Source organism: Vicugna pacos, chromosome 3 (assembly GCF_048564905.1).
Source record: "Vicugna pacos chromosome 3, VicPac4, whole genome shotgun sequence".
Lineage (NCBI taxonomy): Eukaryota > Metazoa > Chordata > Mammalia > Artiodactyla > Camelidae > Vicugna > Vicugna pacos.
Window position 1 is genome coordinate 8,909,014 of NC_132989.1, and position 19,629 is coordinate 8,928,642.

General features: G+C 49.4%; 1 protein-coding gene across 1 annotated transcript in view; it reads left to right on the plus strand.

Annotated features, from left to right (window-relative positions):
* The window catches only part of ADAM19 (ADAM metallopeptidase domain 19), an 80,651-nt gene that overhangs the window by 49,225 nt on the left and 11,797 nt on the right, over nucleotides 1-19,629 (plus strand). The window contains exons 8-21 of the mRNA XM_006211893.4: nucleotides 699-770; nucleotides 3,011-3,177; nucleotides 5,092-5,176; nucleotides 5,854-5,993; nucleotides 7,719-7,896; nucleotides 10,366-10,455; nucleotides 12,816-13,011; nucleotides 14,302-14,410; nucleotides 15,665-15,869; nucleotides 16,621-16,698; nucleotides 16,812-16,920; nucleotides 17,945-18,089; nucleotides 18,908-18,992; nucleotides 19,309-19,533. Of these exons, the coding sequence (XP_006211955.2) occupies nucleotides 699-770; nucleotides 3,011-3,177; nucleotides 5,092-5,176; nucleotides 5,854-5,993; nucleotides 7,719-7,896; nucleotides 10,366-10,455; nucleotides 12,816-13,011; nucleotides 14,302-14,410; nucleotides 15,665-15,869; nucleotides 16,621-16,698; nucleotides 16,812-16,920; nucleotides 17,945-18,089; nucleotides 18,908-18,992; nucleotides 19,309-19,533 (1,884 nt within the window). The remainder of the gene's footprint in view (nucleotides 1-698; nucleotides 771-3,010; nucleotides 3,178-5,091; nucleotides 5,177-5,853; nucleotides 5,994-7,718; nucleotides 7,897-10,365; nucleotides 10,456-12,815; nucleotides 13,012-14,301; nucleotides 14,411-15,664; nucleotides 15,870-16,620; nucleotides 16,699-16,811; nucleotides 16,921-17,944; nucleotides 18,090-18,907; nucleotides 18,993-19,308; nucleotides 19,534-19,629) is intronic.

Genomic DNA, 19,629 nt, shown 5'->3' on the forward strand with positions numbered 1-19,629 from the left:
CGGCAGGCCAGGTGAAGCCTGCTGGCTGAGGCCTTGCATAGTCCTCACCGCCAGCCCCCATTCTGTGACATTCACGTGGCCTCGCATTGCCATTCTTTCTGTGCAGGTTTTCTCAGCCGATTTCAGTCGCAGACTCCTTAAATGTAGAATCTGCCATTGTCATCGTTTCTGGTTAGCTCTCTGGTTTGACTGAAGTTCCTGCAGGCTAGGACCAGGACCTCACACTTTGGGTCCCGCCTAGTGCCAAGTGCAGTGCCTTGCACCTTGCAGGCATTCAGTTGACTGATCCCAGGGAGGGAGGCCTTGGGAGATCCCTGTGATGGGGGCTCCGTGCTGAGTGATAGCCAAGGTAAGGATTGGACCAGTCCGTCTTCTAAGCCCCAGTGGGGAGTCTGGGGGAGGCCTTGTAATTAGGAGGACCGGAGAACAAGGTTGATGTCAAGGGCTGGAAGAAGACAGTTCAGTTCACTACACAACGATTGCATGGCTGCTCTGTGCCTGCCACTGAGCTAGCAGTCGGGGATACCGGGTTCTGCCTTCCCCGAGCTGACACTGTGTTTGTTGGGGAGAAAGGTATATAAAAATAACTGCTCATGGAAGAAAGTGAAAACGAGTTCAAAGACAAGTGGTGGGGCACACAAGGGAGGGGTCCTGGGAAGGGTTCTGGGGTCTCACCCAGTTCTGCTTGCCCTGTTTAGTTCCAGAAGAATCGACGAGACCCGGACGCCACCAGACACAAGCTCATGGAGGTCGCCAATTACGTTGATAAGGTGAGACCAGGTGTGTACTTGTGGGAAAGGTGCCGGCGCCGTAGAGGAGCTCACACCTGACTTGCCTCTGGCTGGACTGGCCGCCTCACTGCGTCTGGGAGGCAGGCAGTGCTGAAGAGGCTCGGTGGTCACGACAAGGCTGTCAGCGACGTGGGCTTAACCAAGTAACCCGGCTTGTTTGGGTTGCTGTTTTGTTTTAAATGTACAAAACAGAGGCGTTGGCCTAAGTCATGGCTTCTGATTATTTTTGTTCTTCTGGTGGACTCTCTTCTCCGATGTCTAATTTAAAAGCCTGGTGAAGAACAGACTCCTCTGAGCTGAAGCAGCGGTGGGGACCCAGAGTGCTGTTCTCTGACCCCTGCCCCTCACCCCTGCCTTAAAAGTTGAGGAATGGGTTGTTTGGGGCCAGTCTGTGCAGTCTCCGCCTGTTCAGACCATTCTGAAATTACTTGGCTCTGTCTCTTAGAAAAGCCGTGCAGGTGGTTCACTTTGCCAGGGCAGTCTCTTTTAAACATGCTCTTAGGAAGTCCCCAAATTCTTGAATTTTACTGGAATAGGCTGGTCTGGGACTTGGAAATACTTTGTCTTTAGGATAGAGTACAAAATGCAGTAGCACAGGTAACTGAGATTAACAGTAGCTTCTTGATGGACTAGTAGTAAATAGTTTTTAAAAAGTAGATTATAATGAATGGGGGATCTCAAATCTCTTTGAGAAGCTGATCACATTTATTGTACAATTTCAGGGCACTCAAAAAATTTCTGAAGCCTGTTAGGGATCCCCAGTCTAAAGGGGAAATCATTTTTTCCCTAAACACTAGAGGATCAGGAAGAGATCTCAAATATTTTTTAGGGATTTACAAGCAAATCTGGTAGTGTTCTGAAGTCACTGGATGGACCGGTCTATGCCCTTTGTTTTCGTTCTGCCCTAGATGACTCTGGAAACGCCGGCCAGTGACAGGCGAAAGTCAAACCCTGGCATTTCCTGGAAGGAAGGACCCCAGGGACACAGTCCAGTCCTCTCTCTGGCCCTTGACTCACTGAGCAATAACACCTAAATGATCGCACAACCCAAACACGCAACATCTGGGAAAACAAGAAAAGCTTGTTTCCCTGGGGGTACACGGGAGGCAGCCTGTTATCACCCATGTGACGTCTATTGTTCTGGAGCCCCTGCAGGTGGGAGACTTGGCTGGGTCTCCCCTCTGTGCACTCTGCAGCTGGTCTGGATGATAGAACCAGGGGTGCTGGTGAGAAGTGGAAAGAGAGAAACATTAGCAAACCCCAGCCCTCACTGGCAGCCCCCAGCCTTGCTGGCTGGTCTCTTTTGTGAAGCAGTCTTGGTTCTCTCGTCTCCAGCTGAGCTTAGTCACTCCCGGCTGGGGTGAGAGAAGGCGACCCCTCTTCTCTGAGGCATGCTGACCCAGCTCCTTGAACTGAACTATTACTGAACTAAAACTGGAATGAACTGCACTGATTTGCTGAATCAGGAACCCAATCCAAAATGTTTTTTTCTTAACTGTGAATAAGTCAAGTTTTAGTCCTCCAAAAGCTCCCTAGTGAATGAAGCAAGTTCAAATTGGGATCCAAACCCTTTATTTTCTGGAATGACTGACCTGGCACAAAAAAGGAAAATCAAAATTTCCATTGAAATCAACCGATAACTCTGCTGAATCCAGAGCCCGCTTACACCCCAGATTTTTGGGGGCAAGTTGATTCTCTGAATGTGTAAATACAGCAGCCCTCGAGCAGTGTCGGGTCATGAGCAGGCTCTGAGGTCTGATGATCCGGGCCCTAATCCTGACTCCACCATCTTCCTGCTGAGACTCGGGCAAGTTACTGAATTTCTCTAAGCCTCATGCTTAATGCGTAGGAAGTGCTCGAGAAACATTGGTGCTACGATTGTTATTCTTACCTAGAGCAGTACCTGCCCCTTGTGGATTAAGACAGCATCTCTTGTTTACACGACCGAGGTTTACCTGCAACTTCCTTTTTTAAGTTACTGCCCCTGTGTTCTCCAGGGTAGGCAAAGAATTCCTTGTCCCTAGGCCTTCCGGTACCTCCCTCAGGATGCCCCTCTTCTGAGAAATGTGACTAGCAACACCTGTTCCCTCCCCGCCTTGAAGGCACGCAGAGAAGAGAAATCTGGTGTCTGTGCTCTGAGCACTTAGGTTTGGAAGGGGCTCATGAATCTCCGGTAGTGCTGACAGATGATGCTGTGGCTTTTCTGTGTGTGTTTTCAGTTTTACCGATCCTTGAATATCCGGATTGCTCTCGTGGGCTTGGAAGTGTGGACTCATGGGAATCTGTGTGAAGTTTCGGAAAACCCGTACTCCACCCTCTGGTCATTTCTTAGCTGGAGGCGCAAGCTGCTCACCCACAAGAACCATGACAATGCACAGCTAATCACGTGAGTAGTCTTCTACTTATGCATCACCTTGGCCTTGGCTGCAGAGCCCCTGCCCGCAGCGTGTGTGTTGTATTGTCCGCCCCTTTCTCCCCAGTGCTGAGCGTTGGCTGAACTAAGCCATCCGGACTCTCCAGTCCAGGTAACCAAGTATTTCTCAGGCATGTGCTCTGTACCCAGTATATCCAGGAAAATATTTGAAAAGCCTGATTCACAACGACACCAAGAAGTATTTACAACCTAGATGAGAAAATCAGTTGAGCATCTGGAACGAGGGGGTGTGTATTGCGGCAGTGACTGACTGATGGTCGTGGCCGCTTTGCAACAGGCTTTCTGAAGGGCTCACCTGGATCTTCGCGGCTCTGTGCCCTTCCCAGTACAGGAGTTAATCTCCCAAAGCAGGCACAGCAGAGGGGCCTCCCCAGCTTGTCCTTCATTTCATCCCACGGGCTCAGGGCTGAGTGTGAAACAGAGTGGCAGGTGGTCCAGGAACCGTGTGTTAGAGGGGAGGGAGGCGTGGGGGGAGAGAGAGGCTGTGCTGGAGCTTCTTCAACCCCAGAGGAAAAAGAACAGAAACTGATGGGGGTCCTGGTGGCTTGTGACAGTTCCCCCAAGGTGGTTATCTATCTGGTGTTTATTAGTGTTGTAATACCTTCCAAAGATATTCTGAGGAAGTTACAACAAGAGGCACGTACATAATAAAACCAGTTTTTTTTCCTGTTCCCTAAATACTCTCTGCAACAACAATCGGTTAAACCTTTGTTTACTATTTAAAAGGTCCTGGGAAAACAGCTATACCAAAAACCTGGGCTGTGAGTGTTTACCTGATGATAAAGCAGTCACCTAGGAAGAGTCTTTGGTTGCCAAAACTTTTGGCCTGAACTTTGAAAGCCTGGTGTCCTGCTTTGGGCAAGACCTTGAATCCAGTTTCCAGTAGGACTTCCTCAGAGCCATGTCTAAGATGGTAAAATAACCAGTAGGGCTTCACAGAGATTTGCATATATTTTGTTTATTTTCTTGCACATTGTTTCTCTGAAGATAAATCTTCTTTGGCTACAGCAAAGCACCCACTATGTGTCTGATTCTATGCTGAATTCTCATGATGCCAAGTTAAGTTAGTCTCAGCTCTCTAAGATATCATAGGACCAATACGGAAATATAAAAGCACGATGTAATGAATTTCCGTGTAGCTCCTTTAAATAAATCTCATGTTTGCGTCATGCAGGGCAACACCGGTATTATATACATTCCTCAGATGTATACAGCTGAGAAAGGGGCGTACAAACTGAGGGAAGGTAGCTGGCTGTTGGCAGATTTGGATCACAATTGCAGAACAAAGGCTGAAACCGGTCATTCTTGCACCCAGCTGCACTTTGTGAGGGTCCTGATGGGACACATCTGTTTCCTTGGCCCCGAAGTGATGGAAGAATGAAGCATCAGCCCCCACAGCTGCTGCCCCAGTCTCCCTGGCCCCTGCACATACCACCGAGCCAGGGACGTGGCGTGGGAGCCTGGCAGCTGGCGGAAGTGGGCATGATTCACTTCAGCATCAGAACCTGTGCCACGCTTCCCCTTCCCCACCCTCTGACCTCTTCCTCTGCAGCAGGACTGGGACGCAGCTTTGCAAGCCCTGCCCATTTCCTTCCAGGAAATAGGGCTATGGGCATATTGTGGGAAGAGGTGACCTTCCGCTCTCTCTTCTGTTTCTCTGGAGTGGTGAGAGAGAAAGTGAGAGGGCAGGTGAGAGGAAGTGAGAGGTGTGGTCACCTGGAGTGTGTCCCGTTGGCCTAGAATACCAGGACCTCTCCCCTTGGGAGCAATCGGGAGTGTCGGCAGGGTCTTGGCCACCCGCTCCTGGGCACGTAGGGACAGCCCTCCCAGCCCCCACCCCAGGCACCCTGTCCTTCTCTCCTGCAGGGGCATGTCCTTCCACGGCACCACCATCGGCCTGGCACCCCTCATGGCCATGTGCTCCGTGTACCAGTCTGGAGGAGTCAACATGGTGAGTCTCAGCCAATGTATTGATGCTGCAGAAGCTGGAAAATTGCCTCACAAGACAAGAGGTCATCTTCTAAAAAATAATTTTATAGTAATTATTTCAGGAAAAAAGAAGCTTGGGCAGTTGTTTAAAATGAAGGCATTAAGTTCTAAGACATGAGGTACCCAGAGGTGGATTTTCATTTATTATAAACTATCCCCAGTTTTCAAACTCAGGAGATCCCCGAAGCAATTACAATTAGTAGTGCATCACTAGATCTCTCACATGTTCCAGACCAGGGGCTGGAGAATTGTCAGATACAGAGATAAAATTTCTTTTTTTACTCTACGTCTTGTGTTGTTACACATATCTTTATGGAATGAGAACCTTTTTCAAAGTCATCGTTATGACACGACTGCCTTCTTTGGAAATTCTCTCTGACTTTGTGAGAACATTTGGACTATTCGTCCTAACCTGTGAAGCAGATCTCAAGGAGGCTGCTGTCTGTCTGTCTGTCCACCCCTCTATCCGCCCCATATTCACTGACAGACACAGCAGACTAGTTAAGAGCACGGGCTATTATGACTGAGCCTGTCTATACAGCGATCGTGTAATCAGTGGAGACCTGTGAGGCTTGGCTGAAGAAAAGGCAGGGCTAGAAGAAGGGAGCTGTCCTTGACCCGAGCTCTCTCCCTGAGCAGGACCACTCCGAGAATGCCATTGGCGTGGCTGCCACCATGGCCCACGAGATGGGCCACAACTTCGGCATGAGCCACGATTCTGCGGATTGCTGCTCAGCCAGTGCAGCTGACGGTGGGTGCATCATGGCAGCCGCCACCGGGTGAGTCGAGCAGGAGGGTGAGGGCGGGGAGGAGGGCAGAGCACAGGGGCCAGTGCCACCCTAGTGTTGCTCCCGGCCGGCCCAGGGAGCCTCTGTTATACTTTGGGGTAGGGGTGAGGGGCTCGAAGAGAAAGGGCTTTTGACAACAAAGACACTGGAAGAAGATTGAGAAAGCACATGTGGTTTCTAGCAGGAAAACCTTGTTGTGGTGGAACCTCAATAGACTTAATTTCTGCCTTGCAGGCGGTCTACAGCTATAAAACTGGCCTGATTACATATGTCTTTTCATGAATTTTTGCTGAGGACCCATTTTGATAACAGCTGCAACCCTTAATCCCTCTGTCCCAAGGGAGCATGATCGGTGCTGTTACGTCCCAGGCTTGGCTGAAAGCGGTGATTCAGTCTCCTGGACAAGGGAAAGGAAGGGAGCATCCACTCACCCCACAGTGACTCCTCAGGGAATTTCCAGGCTGCGTTGACCACAGGGAACAAGGACAAGACAGTTGCACCTCCCTGGAGTTGTGAGGGGTCTTTAAATAAGAGCCCTTCCAGGAGAATTCTGGAGTTTCTTCAAAGGACTTAAATATTGAGTGTCTAGACTCAAACGACAGAGAGCACTGGGTTCCTCTGGTGGTACCCAAGTCTCTCTTTGGAAGGCATCGCGCTGGGAGCTTGTGTTCCCCTGACCCCACACCCTGAGGGCCTGCATGCTTCTTAGGGAATGGTGTTTCCGTGTCTCCAAGAGGAGGTGCAGCTTTCTTGGAGCTCCAGTGTCCAGTGTTTTCTCCTCAATTCTGGGCTGTAACCCACAAAGGATGACGTTGACATGCAGGATATGAGTCATGTTCAAATCCTTATGAGCTCACCGTTAAGCCCACCCCTTTCTCTCCCAATCTAGAAAGGATATTTCGAGACTAAGGGTTGAGAGAAGTATATTAATTACTACTCCAATTTGTGTTTAAGCTATTCACAACTTTTAGTAATTTAACAATGATCAGTTAGCAAATTCCTTGTGAATACCTGACAACTGAAGGAAACCCTCCGGTGTTTAACTTTTAGTTGGTTTAGAAAATTGGAATCAGGATAACTCTTCCTCTGTAGACCCAGGTGGTGGTATTGACCAGCCACTAGGGAGTGTATGACTTTTGATTCCTTTTCCCAGTAATGGAATCCAGGACCTCTCAGACTCTTGTGATAAGGACCGTGTGTTTGTGAGTTAGCTGGTTGAGTTTGGAGTGCTGCCTGCATCCTTAGAACAGAGATCAGATCACTGGCCCAACAGAGAAATTAAACCTACGAACTTGGCCTTTTTTGGCCTGGTCTTCTGTTCCAAGAAAATCCTCCATCTAATATCAGCTTCAGGAAAAGTTTGGGTTGGCTGGAATTGTATTCAGCTCCAAGGCTCGAGTGACCTATTATAACACACTCATTATCCTTTATTTATTTCAACCCCTTCATGAAAAGGGCTGAAGTTGTTGCTTTGGATTTGCAAATAAATCCTCCATTCAGAGTGAGGTGGGGGGAAAGCATTATGGGGTGATTAATATTTCTTAATTCTTAGAAAGTTAAGGTTGCGGGTGGTGTTCTAAGGAGGCAGAATGTACGTGCGTGGGACTATGGGAGCCTGAGTCCCCAGCTGGCATCAGCCTCATGGGCAGCAGGATTGACGCTGTTCTGGCTGCTTGATGTGCAGACTCTCAGCTAATTCCAACCTTGTTCTACCAGGCACCCCTTTCCCAGAGTGTTCAACGGGTGCAACAGGAAGGAGCTGGACAGGTATCTGCAGTCAGGCGGTGGGATGTGTCTCTCCAACATGCCGGACACCAGGACGCTGTATGGAGGCCGGAGATGTGGGAATGGGTACCTGGAAGATGGGGAAGAGTGTGACTGTGGGGAGGAAGAGGTAAGGTGTCATGGTGGTGCTAGTGGGAAGGGAAGAATTTGCATTTGGTTTCAAATCTCAAGGTCAAAGAGAAGGCAGTTGAAAATTTCTTAGTCATAGGTGTTTCCTGCACACACGTGGCTACCAGGGACCCCATCACAAATAAGAGGTGGGGAGGAAGCCTTAAATACTGACCATTTTCTGTAGACTCTTCCAGTTTGAGTTTGACACTGTTTGTGTCCAAATCAGGGTGGAGTTCTTGTGAGTTTCTGGTCTACCCAGAAACCACAGTCTTCACCAGCGGAGCTACAGATGGCCTCGCCAGCCCTCCAGCTGCACTGGGTTTATTCAGAAAGCCATGCGGCCGGATATATGAACTTGAACCTGGACCTTATGAGGATGCTTAAAATAACAAGCTCATGCTGTTTGGCCTGGAGAAGAGATGATTGGAAGGGGGTGTAGGAAGTCCTGTCAAGTCTGAAGCGGCTTCTGGGAGGAAGAAGGAGCAGGCCTGCTGGTGTGCATGCTCTTTCCTCCCTCTGATCTTCAGAATGAGCGTGGTCGGCATACACGGCACAGCGCTGTCATTTCTAACAGATGCTTGTGTTCGGCAGAAAGCAGAACTGGTTAGTTTCATATCCATTTTTGAAGGATGAAAATATGATTGTTAACATACGCAGAACAATTTGTGGGAAATACATGAGTATTCTCTGTGTGTTTGTAGTAAACTATGAGGGTGAGACTGAGGATCTGTATGTGGGAGAAAAGACTTTATCTCCTGTATGGTTTGATTTTCCTTTTTAATACCAGCACGTCACTTTCATAATAAAACAAGAACTAGTTAAATGCTCACCACCCCCACCACCATGAGTTCAGAGAGATCATCCCAGGCCCTTGAGAAAGCAGAGAGCTGTGTCACCACGGAGGGCCCGGTGGGCCTGAGGAGCAGCCTGTGGGTGGGCTTGGCCACTCGACATATATTCAGAACAGCTTCTCATTCAACAAGTAATTATTGAGTATGCAGTTCTATGTCGTGTGCCAGGGATAAGAAAATGGATAGCTAGCAAAAATAGATGTGATCCCTGTCCTCAAGGAGTGTAGAGTCCAGTGGGGGAAACATACATTGACCAAATAATTGCAACAATGTGTAAACAGAATTGTGGTAAGGGCTAGGAGGGCCAATGACATGATGCTAGGAGTGTGTGTGCTGTGAGGGGAGCTGCCCTCATCAGGTGGGAGTGTGAGCTCAGACCCCACATCCGAAGGCTCAGCTAGGCGCTAGCCAGGAGCGCAGGAGGGAAGGCATGCCTTGAGGTGGGAGGAGACGTGGTGTGTCAGAGGGGAAGGGACACGGGTCTGCCTGGAGCCCAGGGTGGTGGAAGATTCATGGAGAGAAAGTGCTCTTGTTCCTGCTCGGAGGGGCAGACAGATGGATGAGTATCTCTGGTCCGGCGGTGGCATGTGTCTCTCCAACATGCCAGACCTGGACAGCGATGGTTAAGATGTGCATGAGGAGCATGGGGTGGGCCCCAGGCAGACATGGCTTGAGTTCAGCTCCCACCCGTGGCAGGTGTGTGCCTCCACCAGCCCCTGGGCTTGTCTGAGCCGCGGTTTCCCCTTGTGTGGAATGGGCAGCATCTTGCCTGGGATGCCTGCTGGGCTGGGCCCAGGCGTGGAGCCAGCACGTTGTCCAGAAGTGCTTAATCGGTGGGCCTGTGACTAGAGCAGGAGTGTGATAAGGGTGCTCTGAGTCACGGGGCATCTCATCACCTTTTTGAATCTCATGCTGTGTGTCAGCAAGGCAGGAAGGAAGAGAGGAGAGCATGGAGCCCCTAGAGAAAGGTCCAGGCCGGCGAGGGTTGAGGAGGAGCCAGAGATGGTGAGAGAAGCCTGGGGAAGCAGGCCCGGGAGCTGACATAATCCGACTGTTCACAGATTGTTGTAGCGTTGCCTTACTCCCAGCGGCCTCTTTCTGTGGGATAATAAGGCTTGGGAGTGTTGGGGGGCAGGGAGGGCAGCAGTACAAGACAGTCTCTGGGTGTTCTGCTGGGAATAAGAAAAGCAGATCCCAGAATTTGCCTGTAATGTAATACTATGCTGAGAATCATGTTTCAGAGGAATTCATGATTACAAAGAGAAACGAGTATATCGTATTAAGTCAAAAAGCAGTAGGGACACTATGATACTGTAAAACAAGGATATGTCGATATAGGTGTACAGGAAAAATGCCTAGAGGGACAGTCACAATCAAAATGCAGTTGTGCCTAAGCTGTGTGTTACCGATGATGGTGCATGGGTATATTTTCTGCAGTATGTACACATTACCTTACTGATAAAGCTGTAAGGAGTTTTTTGGTAAAGACTTCCCGGGGAGCTGGGGCTCCAGGGGCATGTGGGGCAGGGTAGGGGGGAAAGGCCCTCACCCTGCCTAGTCTCCTGTCTCCTGCCCTGCTGCCCAGAGGCTCACGCCCCCTCCCACTGCCCCCGCAGGAATGTGATAACCCCTGCTGCAACGCCTCTAACTGCACCCTGAGAGAGGGGGCGGAGTGTGCCCACGGCTCCTGCTGTCACCGCTGTAAGGTAAGTGGCCCTTTCCCCCTGCCCAGGGTTCTGACCTGACAGTCCAAGGCGCTGCTGGGGGGTGATGGCCAGGATTCAGCCTCTATCCTGGGGGAGTGATGGCATCAAAGTTTCAGAACCATGGGGCTGGAAAGGCCCCTTGAACAAAGTGTACATATTCTATACCAGCCTCACTGAGGTCGAATAATCCGAGGGCTGTGTGTGCCTCCTGGAAGACGGGAGATTAAAAAAAAAATGTGCCCAGAGAGAGTTGGCTTGATTTTATTTGGAGCTCATACTAATCATCATTACAATTTTGATTAACACTAATGGATTGCTTGCTCATTAGTTAGAGAATTTTGTATATGTTATCTTACCCAATCCTTATGAAAGCTCCCGGAAATGTACATTAATATCCTCAGTTAAGATGAGGAAACGGGCTCAGAGGGGATAAGTGCCTTCTCCGGGATCTCACAGCCAGTAAGGGGCTAACCCAGGTTTCCCTGACTCTGGAGCCCACACTCTTAACATTTGAGGGGAAAGACATTACTACTTTCACTACTCATATTACTGTAGGCCTGCACTCTCTTATCTACGATTGTGAAATTTCAGAAGGTTCAAAAAGCAAAAATTTCTTTTAACTCATTTGGTGGCAAAGTTTGACCTGAATTGATCTGAGACTAATTATAGTCTGTTAAAGGAAATCACACCTATAGTGAATGTTATATTTCATTGCAGACATTTTAATGTGCTTGATTATAAAGTATAATCCTAGGCCTTGCTGGGGGGTTATGTAACATACACATGTAATGTATATGTATGTATATATATATACACATATGTGTGTACATCTGTGCGATGTCTGCTTTCTTTTAAATCTGAAGTCTGAGGCCCATCTGGCCCCAAGCTTTGGGTGGGACTGGGGACTATGCTTCCACCTACCACTTGCTGAGTGCTTAATTCATTCTGGATACCGTTCCAGTGCGTTATTAGAACATGCCTTCTAGCAACCCCATGAGAGGGTTATTATCCTGACTTTATGGGTACATGAACACAGGTCCCACTGCTAGTTAGGGAGCTGGGATTTGAACCCAGGCAGGCCAGCTCCAGGGTGGATCCTCTTCTTCTGCATCCTGCTCTCGGGTGGAGGGCTGCGTCCTGCGGCTTCCTCCTCCACACGTGGCCCACAGCCACCCTTGCACTGAGGCTCCGTGCTTTCGGCAAGCTGCTGAGCCGGCCCCTTGTCGCCTTCTCTCCTGGGAGAGATAGTCACAGTCCTGGTGTGGAGTCACCCAGGAGCCGGGACGGGTGCTATTCTCACACGTAGCTCTCCTTGCCTGGCCCAGGGGAACTCGCACGCAGGCTGGTTTGACTCTGGGATGGACTCAGAGGTCCCCAGGGAGACTGGGCTGGGTCAGGTCCTCCAAGTCTTGGGCTAAGGCCTGAGAATGAGCATGGAGAACGCCCATCTCAGTGCCAGGATTTCAACTTGGGTCTTGGAAAGGAGTCCCTGGAGAGAAGTGTGTGGGGAAAGACAGGCTTGGAGTCTGAGACCTTCAGTTCAAGCCCTGGTGTGTGATTTGGGGCAGCCTGTTACCCATCTGAGCCTGGGTTCTTTGTCTGTAAGAGGGGAGGAGCACTAATAACACTGAGCACCCAGGGAGGCTGGAGGACTCAAGTGAAAACTCAGCCTTTACCAGTTGCCCGAGGTATGCTGTTGGTCAGGTAACTTCATCTGCAGACTAAGGCAGGTGGCAGTACCTGTCTCATGGATACTGCGAGGGTCTCATGAGATGAGTAGGTGTAACACTCTTAGCCTGGTGCTTGGCTCAGTATTGGGGATGTATTATTGCTAGAGTGCTTTGTAAATGTGAAGATGTATGAATACTAGTTTGCATGTGTGTGTATATCTGTACGTGTATATTAGTGGGCCTGGCTCTTCAGCCACTTTCAAACCATGAGACTTTGGAGACATTTCTTACCCTCTTCTGCCTCAGGTTCCATCGCCTGTAAAGTAGGGATAATTCTATTACATAGGACTGTCGTGAAGACTAAAAGAAGTGACACATGTACTGGGCACTTAAGTGGGCAGGCCATATTACTAAAGCATGCAGGAAACTAAGTTGTTGCATAAATATTATTTCTTACCTACTTCTTAAGACTGTGAAGAGTTCGTATTTGTGAAAACATCTTGAAACTCCAAGTCACTATTCATATCAGAAGATTGATGGTGGTTTGAGCTAATGAGGTTATATAAAAAGCACTCTGAAATAATGGTAACGGGAAGTTCAGTTCCACAAGACTGATGCTCGTGGACTTTTGCTGGGAGGGCTGAGGGCAGATGGGAGACTGACTTTTTTCCCTCTCATTCCTCAACTCAGCTGCTAGCCCCCGGCACGCTGTGCCGTGAGCAGGCACGGCAGTGCGACCTGCCAGAGTTCTGTACGGGCAAGTCCGCCCATTGCCCCACCAACTTCTACCAGATGGACGGCACCCCCTGCGAGGGCGGCCAGGCCTACTGCTACAATGGCATGTGCCTCACCTACCAGGAGCAGTGCCAGCAGCTGTGGGGTCCTGGTAAGTCTCTCCTGGTGGGGAACGACCCTCCTCCTGCCCCCTGCCTCCCATCCTGCCTCCCTGTTCAGGCACTCAGGGTAGCTTAGATCCTGGCTTCAAAACAGCATCTCCAGATACTACCTTTCTTCATCTCCTTGACTCAGGGTAGATTTTCAGGGGGAGGCAGTAGACAGTGTTCTTCCCAGTTCCTTGATGCTTTAAATTCTTAGAGTGGGTGAATGGAGAAGAATAATCCAACAAAAATAGGCAGGGGATGGAGGCAGAAAAGGAAATGCAAATGGCCCTTAAGCTGTGAGCAAACTATAACTACTGTGAGATGGGATTTCTTCGTGTATTATATTGGCAGAGACTGAATGAAGAATTAATATAATAAGGTAATGATGATAATACTATAACAACAAGAACAATAATAATGTAGTGTTGTGGGGAATGTGCAGAAGCAGGTAAGTACAACCCCTGTGGAAAGCAGTTTGGAGCTATCAGAACTGCAAGTGCACTTGTCATTGGACCCATCTGCTCTACTACGTAGCGATGAACCCTACTCGTGTGCTTGGACATTTACGTGAAGATAGATTTACAAGGATATTTATTGCAGCATTGTTAGTGATACCAGTAACAGCCTATAAATCCTTCAGTAGGGACCGATTAAAGTAATTCTGGTACATCCATACATTGGGACACTATGCAGCTGAATAAAAGGAGGCAGCTCTGTATGTACTGAATGAAAAATGAAATCATCTCCTGTGATAAATTGGCAAATGCAAAATGCAGACCAGTGGCTAGAATCTGCCGTCACTCTTTATTGGGTAGATTATCTCTAGAAGATCCACAAGAATTGTGTCTAGAAGGAAGAAATGAAATTATCTTTAGAACATACACTGTTAATTACGGTTGCTTTTCAGGTTGTAGGGAAGTAGGAACTGGAATGAGCAGTTAGAGGAAATCTGAAGACATGCTTTATTGAAAATTTTTGCACACAGGTATTACCTATTTTTGAAAACCTGAAATGTGACAGGGCTTCTTTATTAGAGAGAAGGCTTAGCACACAAACCTCCCACAGATAGAACCTGATAAGGTGTAAAAAAACTGATGTAAAACCTTTTCCTGTGAGTAGGTCTTGAGAAGGTGGAGGTGGAATAACTGATGGGGTAAAGGAAGAAAAGGCTGAATATCCCGCCCCCAAACTTTCTTAACCTCCTGATTTTACCAAGGGCTCGCACTGTCCTCTGGGGGCTTCTGACTTCTACTGAGGCTGGCTGGTGTACTGATAACTGTTTCTTGCCCACCCAGGAGCCCGACCTGCTCCTGATCTCTGCTTCGAGAAGGTGAATGTGGCAGGGGACACCTTTGGAAACTGTGGGAAGGACATGAATGGCAAACACAAGAAGTGCAACATGAGGTGATGACCACAGGGCAGACCCCAAGAGATAAGGGAGGCAAAGCCATTCCCGCTCTATGCTCACTCCCGCCCAGCTCAGCAGCTTGGCTGGCCCCAGAGCCGGGCCTTTAAATAAATCTCTTCCAGACCCCTTGACAATGCACCATTCAGCCCTAAGGAAGTCAGAAGGTGGGTGTGGATGGCAATGCTTCCTAGAAAGCTGGTCAGACTTCCTTTCGGGACCTCCTTACAGCAGGGCAGGGGATCAGCCCTCTTGTGTCATTTCCGCAGGGTACTAATTATACCCTCATCTGAATAGCCCATCATTCATCCATCCATTCATTCATTTTACCATCCATCCACCCACCCATTCACTGTCTACTGTGGGCTTACCATGTGCCAGATCCCGTGCTGAGTACATGCAGCAATACAACGTGATAATGGAAATGTGGTGAGAGCCACCCAGGCGGTCTTGGTGGGTTGAGGTGGTTTCCCCAAGGAAGTTATGCATAAGCTGAGATCGGGAGAAGTTCCCTAGTTGAGCAGGTGCTGATACGTGGGAGTGTTTCCCAAGCAGAGAGAGGAGTAGAGAAAAACTGGTGGTAGGAAGAACTGATAACAATTTGATATAGATAAAGTCTACTGTTGGGGCGCAGTGGGGAGGGGGCTGTTGAGAAATAAGCCTGGCTAGTTAAGCAGGGACCAAGTCATGAGAAGCCTTGAGTGAATGGCTAGGGGAGTTTGGACTTTGGCTTGAGAGCATTTTGGAAATTGGACTCCAACAGGGCAAGACTTGAGGCAGGGAGATCAGTTTCCTCTCATCCGGGTGAGAGAGGATGGTGGTGTGAATGAGGGTAGATATATAGAAGGAAGGATTGACAGGGCTTGAAAACGGCTTGAACTTAGGAGTGAGGGATTATGGGAAGTCAAGGATGACACCAGACTTCTGGCTGTAGCTCCTGGGTGCATGGGGGTGCAAGGAGCATATGGACAGGTCGCTCAGGTCAGGCAGTCGTCCTTGCAGTTAAGAGGACTTCCCAAGGCCAGCTCTCGGAGGCCTAGATCTGCCTGGGGATACGGATCTAATTTCCTGTCCTTCGTCTGTGTCCACATGGGGTCCTTCCTGCTTAGTTCCTTACAGCACACTCATTGCCCTTCTGCCTCTCCCCCATCCAGGCCTGCTGTCCTGGTCAAGAGAGATTGAAGCTCTTTGGTGCCCCAGCTCTACCCCTGCCTCTGATTCCATCTCCTTCCCTCCTTCTCTCTTGGGCCCAGAGATGCCAAGTGTGGGAAGATCCAGTGTCAGAGTTCAGAGGCCCGGCCCCTGGAGTCCAATGCAGTGTCCATCGACACCACCATCATCATGAACGGGAGGCAGATCCGATGTCGGGGCACCCATGTCTACAGAGGTCCCGAGGAGGAGGGTGACATGCTGGACCCAGGCCTGGTGATGACTGGCACCAAGTGCGGCTATAACCACGTGAGTCCTTCCTCCGGCCCCACTCAGCTGCTGGGTTGCAGAGGGCAGTGACTGAAGTGTGAGCTGTGGACGGAGGATGCCTGGGCTCAAAGCCCAACTTCCCCCACCTCTCCGTCTCTCAGTGGCTTCCTTTACAAAGTGTGCTAGGAAGAGCGAGACCCACCTCACAGAACTGTTAATCAGGATTAAATGAGATAATCCCTGCAAACCATTTGGAAGGGCCTATTATCTCTTTCGTCCTCATTAGTTTTCATATGAATTAAGAAATGGACTAGACTAGGAGCCAGGGAAGCCTCAGGAAAATATTGGCAGCTGTCTCAGAGTTGACTATGAGAATGACGTTATAAAAATACGAAGCACTTGGCGCTAAGTAGACAGCTGTCACCATAATCATTATTTTTAAATATTGTATTCGTGCATATTAATATATAATGTATAATGAAGTAATTGGCATATAATCACCATATAGTAACATAGTAATGTACTATATGTAATGTAATAACACACATTATATTATTATAAGGTTTAATGATAAAATATTTGTTGTTTTTTTCCCTAATCACAAAAGTAATAGAATCTAGTTAACGACCATCCTGTCCTTGGCTTTTTAGGTTGTTTTCTGTTTTTCACTGTAATAACCTGAAGTGGGCTGCCTCTTTGAGTCCCGTATGTTCTGAGTGTAAAAACCCAGTCTCCTAATTGCCAACCAGTGTCCCTTCCGTTGTGTTGACTGATTTCCTCCTCATTACAGATTTGCTTCGAGGGGCAGTGCAGGAACACCTCCTTCTTCGAAACGGAAGGCTGTGGGAAGAAGTGCAATGGCCACGGGGTACGCCGGCCCGGGGCTCTGGGGCTCCTCTGTGATGGTGTCCGTGGGGGCAGGCCCTGGGGGAGGCCAGAGCTCCCCAGGGTGCTGACGCCTCTGCCCCACCCTTGTTTCAGGTGTGCAACAACAACCAGAACTGCCACTGCTTCCGGGGCTGGGCCCCACCCTTCTGCAGCACGCCGGGCCAAGGGGGCAGCGTCGACAGCGGGCCCATGCCCCCCGAGAGTGAGTGCCCCTGTGCCTGTGTGAGGCCTCGCCCATCTTTGTGAGGAGGGGTGGGCGCCCCAGCGGCAGGCACCGCGGGGACAGGTGGCATGATGCAGAGCAGAGGGGGGGCGAGTGGGAGGAGCGGCCAAGGCTAGCACTCTGGTGTGGGGCTCAGCTCAGTTGCTCTTCCTCTATCCCTTCCACTGGGGAGAGAGAGAGCGATTAAGGCAGACCATACGTTATTGCGTAATTCCGTTTTGTGAGGAGTGGTGGTGGCAACTACCCTTTCTTGTCAGCTTAAAAATAATCATGAACCTAGGGCACATTGTAGTGGCTCAGATCCCCTTGGATGAACAGAGCTTAAAATGGGGAACCAGACGCTCAGAAAATGTTACAGTTTTTAGTGGAAATCTCAAGGATTCTAGCTCTTTGGTTTCCAAACTTTTAAAAGATAAAAGCAGAGGTGGTGGTGGTGGTTTTTTTTTTTAGCAAAACCTTTCAAGGAAGAAACCTCAATATATAAAAAGTTAAAGTTGTGTATCACTGGGTGTATACATATTTTGTGCATTTAGATTTATAATTCATGAGAACATGAGGCAGATGGGTGAAACCACGTGTGAAATTGTGGATTATCTGTGAAGGTTCTAGTTTTCGGTCGGTCTGCATCTCTCCGTGTTTTTTGTTGGTTGCTTTGTGTTCAGGAAAATCATGATTCAAGCTGAAAACAAGTGGTAAATAATAATAGAGCTAGAACTCCCTGCCTCAAAAGGGATGCTCTTCAGTTACACACAAGTGGCTGGAGAAGCTTTGTCATGAGGTCTGTGCCAAGCAAGTTGACCTGGCTGTTCAGGTTAATATTAGGGCCTTTCCACTGGTATATAATATGTGTGTGTGTGTGTGTGTGTGTGTGTTTTATAGTTTTTAAGTTAAAATAAGTAATGCAAATCAAGTATCTGAAGAGTATCAGGAATGCGTTATTTGAAATCCACTGCTGAAGCTCGAACTGCTTCTAAGTCTTTCCCTCGGGTTCTGTTCCTGGCAGGTGCTGGTCCCGTGGTAGCCGGAGTGTTTTCGGCCCTCTTTGTGCTGGTGGTTCTGTGGCTGCTGTACCACTGCTGTAAACAGAACAACAGACTGGGCCAGCTCAAGCCCTTAGCCCTCCCTTCCAAGCTGAGGCAACAGTTCAGGTACAACCGGTTGCCATGAAGGATTTGGGGCCCACCTGCAGATCATGCAGCTTTCTGTAAGCAGGAGCTGGTGAATGAGTTGTTGGTGATGGGTCTAATTCAGGGAAGGCAAACGCCCGGTACACACTGCCCTCTCCCCTCCTGCCGCGCTCCACGGCTGTGGCAGACATGACTAGTTAATTTTATGACAAGTATGCTCTGCTGAGCCTGGTCATCACTTCAGCATCCCTCTCAGGAGAATGCCCCCAGCCAACTCAAGCGGGAATATGAAATAAAATATCTAACTGATTTGATTGATTTGCTCCTCATTTTTAAGGGCAGGAAACTGATGCAACAGAGAGAAACTGACTAGCCCCAGTGAGTCACAGGGGTGGCTGGACATCAGCTCAAGACAGAGAGTAATTTTTTCCCTTAGTGATTCATTGCTTTGGATATTGAAGATGTGAGGTCTCTGAGTCCTCTATTAAATTACACTTGTTCCACAGGGAATTTTAAATTTCAGGTCCTCCTGGAACGATGCCTCAAAGGGGACTGGTTGATGGCTGGTCGTAGCCTTGTCTCCTTGAGGGAGAAAGGTCTCAAAAGGGTGAAGAGAAGGTGCAGAGGAACCTGCTGATTTGTATGAGGCCAGCTCTCTTTCCTTGGGAGTTTTCCACTGGCCATCATCCCCACACCTAGGGAGCTGGGGCTCGGGGACAAATCCCGCTTCCTCAGAGCAGGCTTGGGGAAGACTTAGCTGCTCACTAGCCCTGCCTGGGTCAGAGGGAACTCAGGCTCTGACCCTCAGTGAACATTCCTCCCCTGTTCTTTGCTACTAGTTGTCCCTTTAGGGTGTCTCAGAACAGTGGAACTGGCCACGCTAACCCAACGTTCAAGCTGCAGACGCCCCAGAGCAAGCGAAAGGTAAGGGCTTTGCACCATGAACTTGGCTACTTCTCCCGTGTCCTTAGGACCCAGATGGATTTTCCTAAGCACTTCTGTGGGCCTGTGGGATTGGTAATAAAGCCACTTTCTTGACTTGAGAGACAGACAGTTGGTTCTGACATCCCTTAATGACTCTAACGGTTGCATCTGACCTGTGGGATCCCAGGCTTTTAGCTAGTCAGCATGTCCCCTCTTGGCCTCTGTTCATCCCAGTGAGACACATGAGGCCACTCGTGAGTTCTTAAGTTCACTGAGGCTTCCTGTGTCTCAGGCATTCCTTGTCTTATGCATTCAGGTGACCAACACCCCGGAAACCCTACGGAAGCCCTCCCAGCCTCCTCCCCGGCCCCCTCCGGACTATCTGCATGGAGGGTCCCCACCTGCACCGTTGGCAGCGCACCTCGGCAGGGCTGCTAGGAGCTCCCCGGGGGCTGGACCCCCCGTAGAGAGGAAGGAATCGTCCAGGAGGCCTCCCCCAAGCCGGCCAGTGCCCCCCGCACCAAAGTGCATCCTCTCCCAGGTAAGCGGCTTCTCAGCAACCCTGCTTTGGGAGCATTACTTTTCGGCTGTTAGCCATGAGGAGTGACAGAGGCGGGGAAGAGGGAGCTTGCTGAGT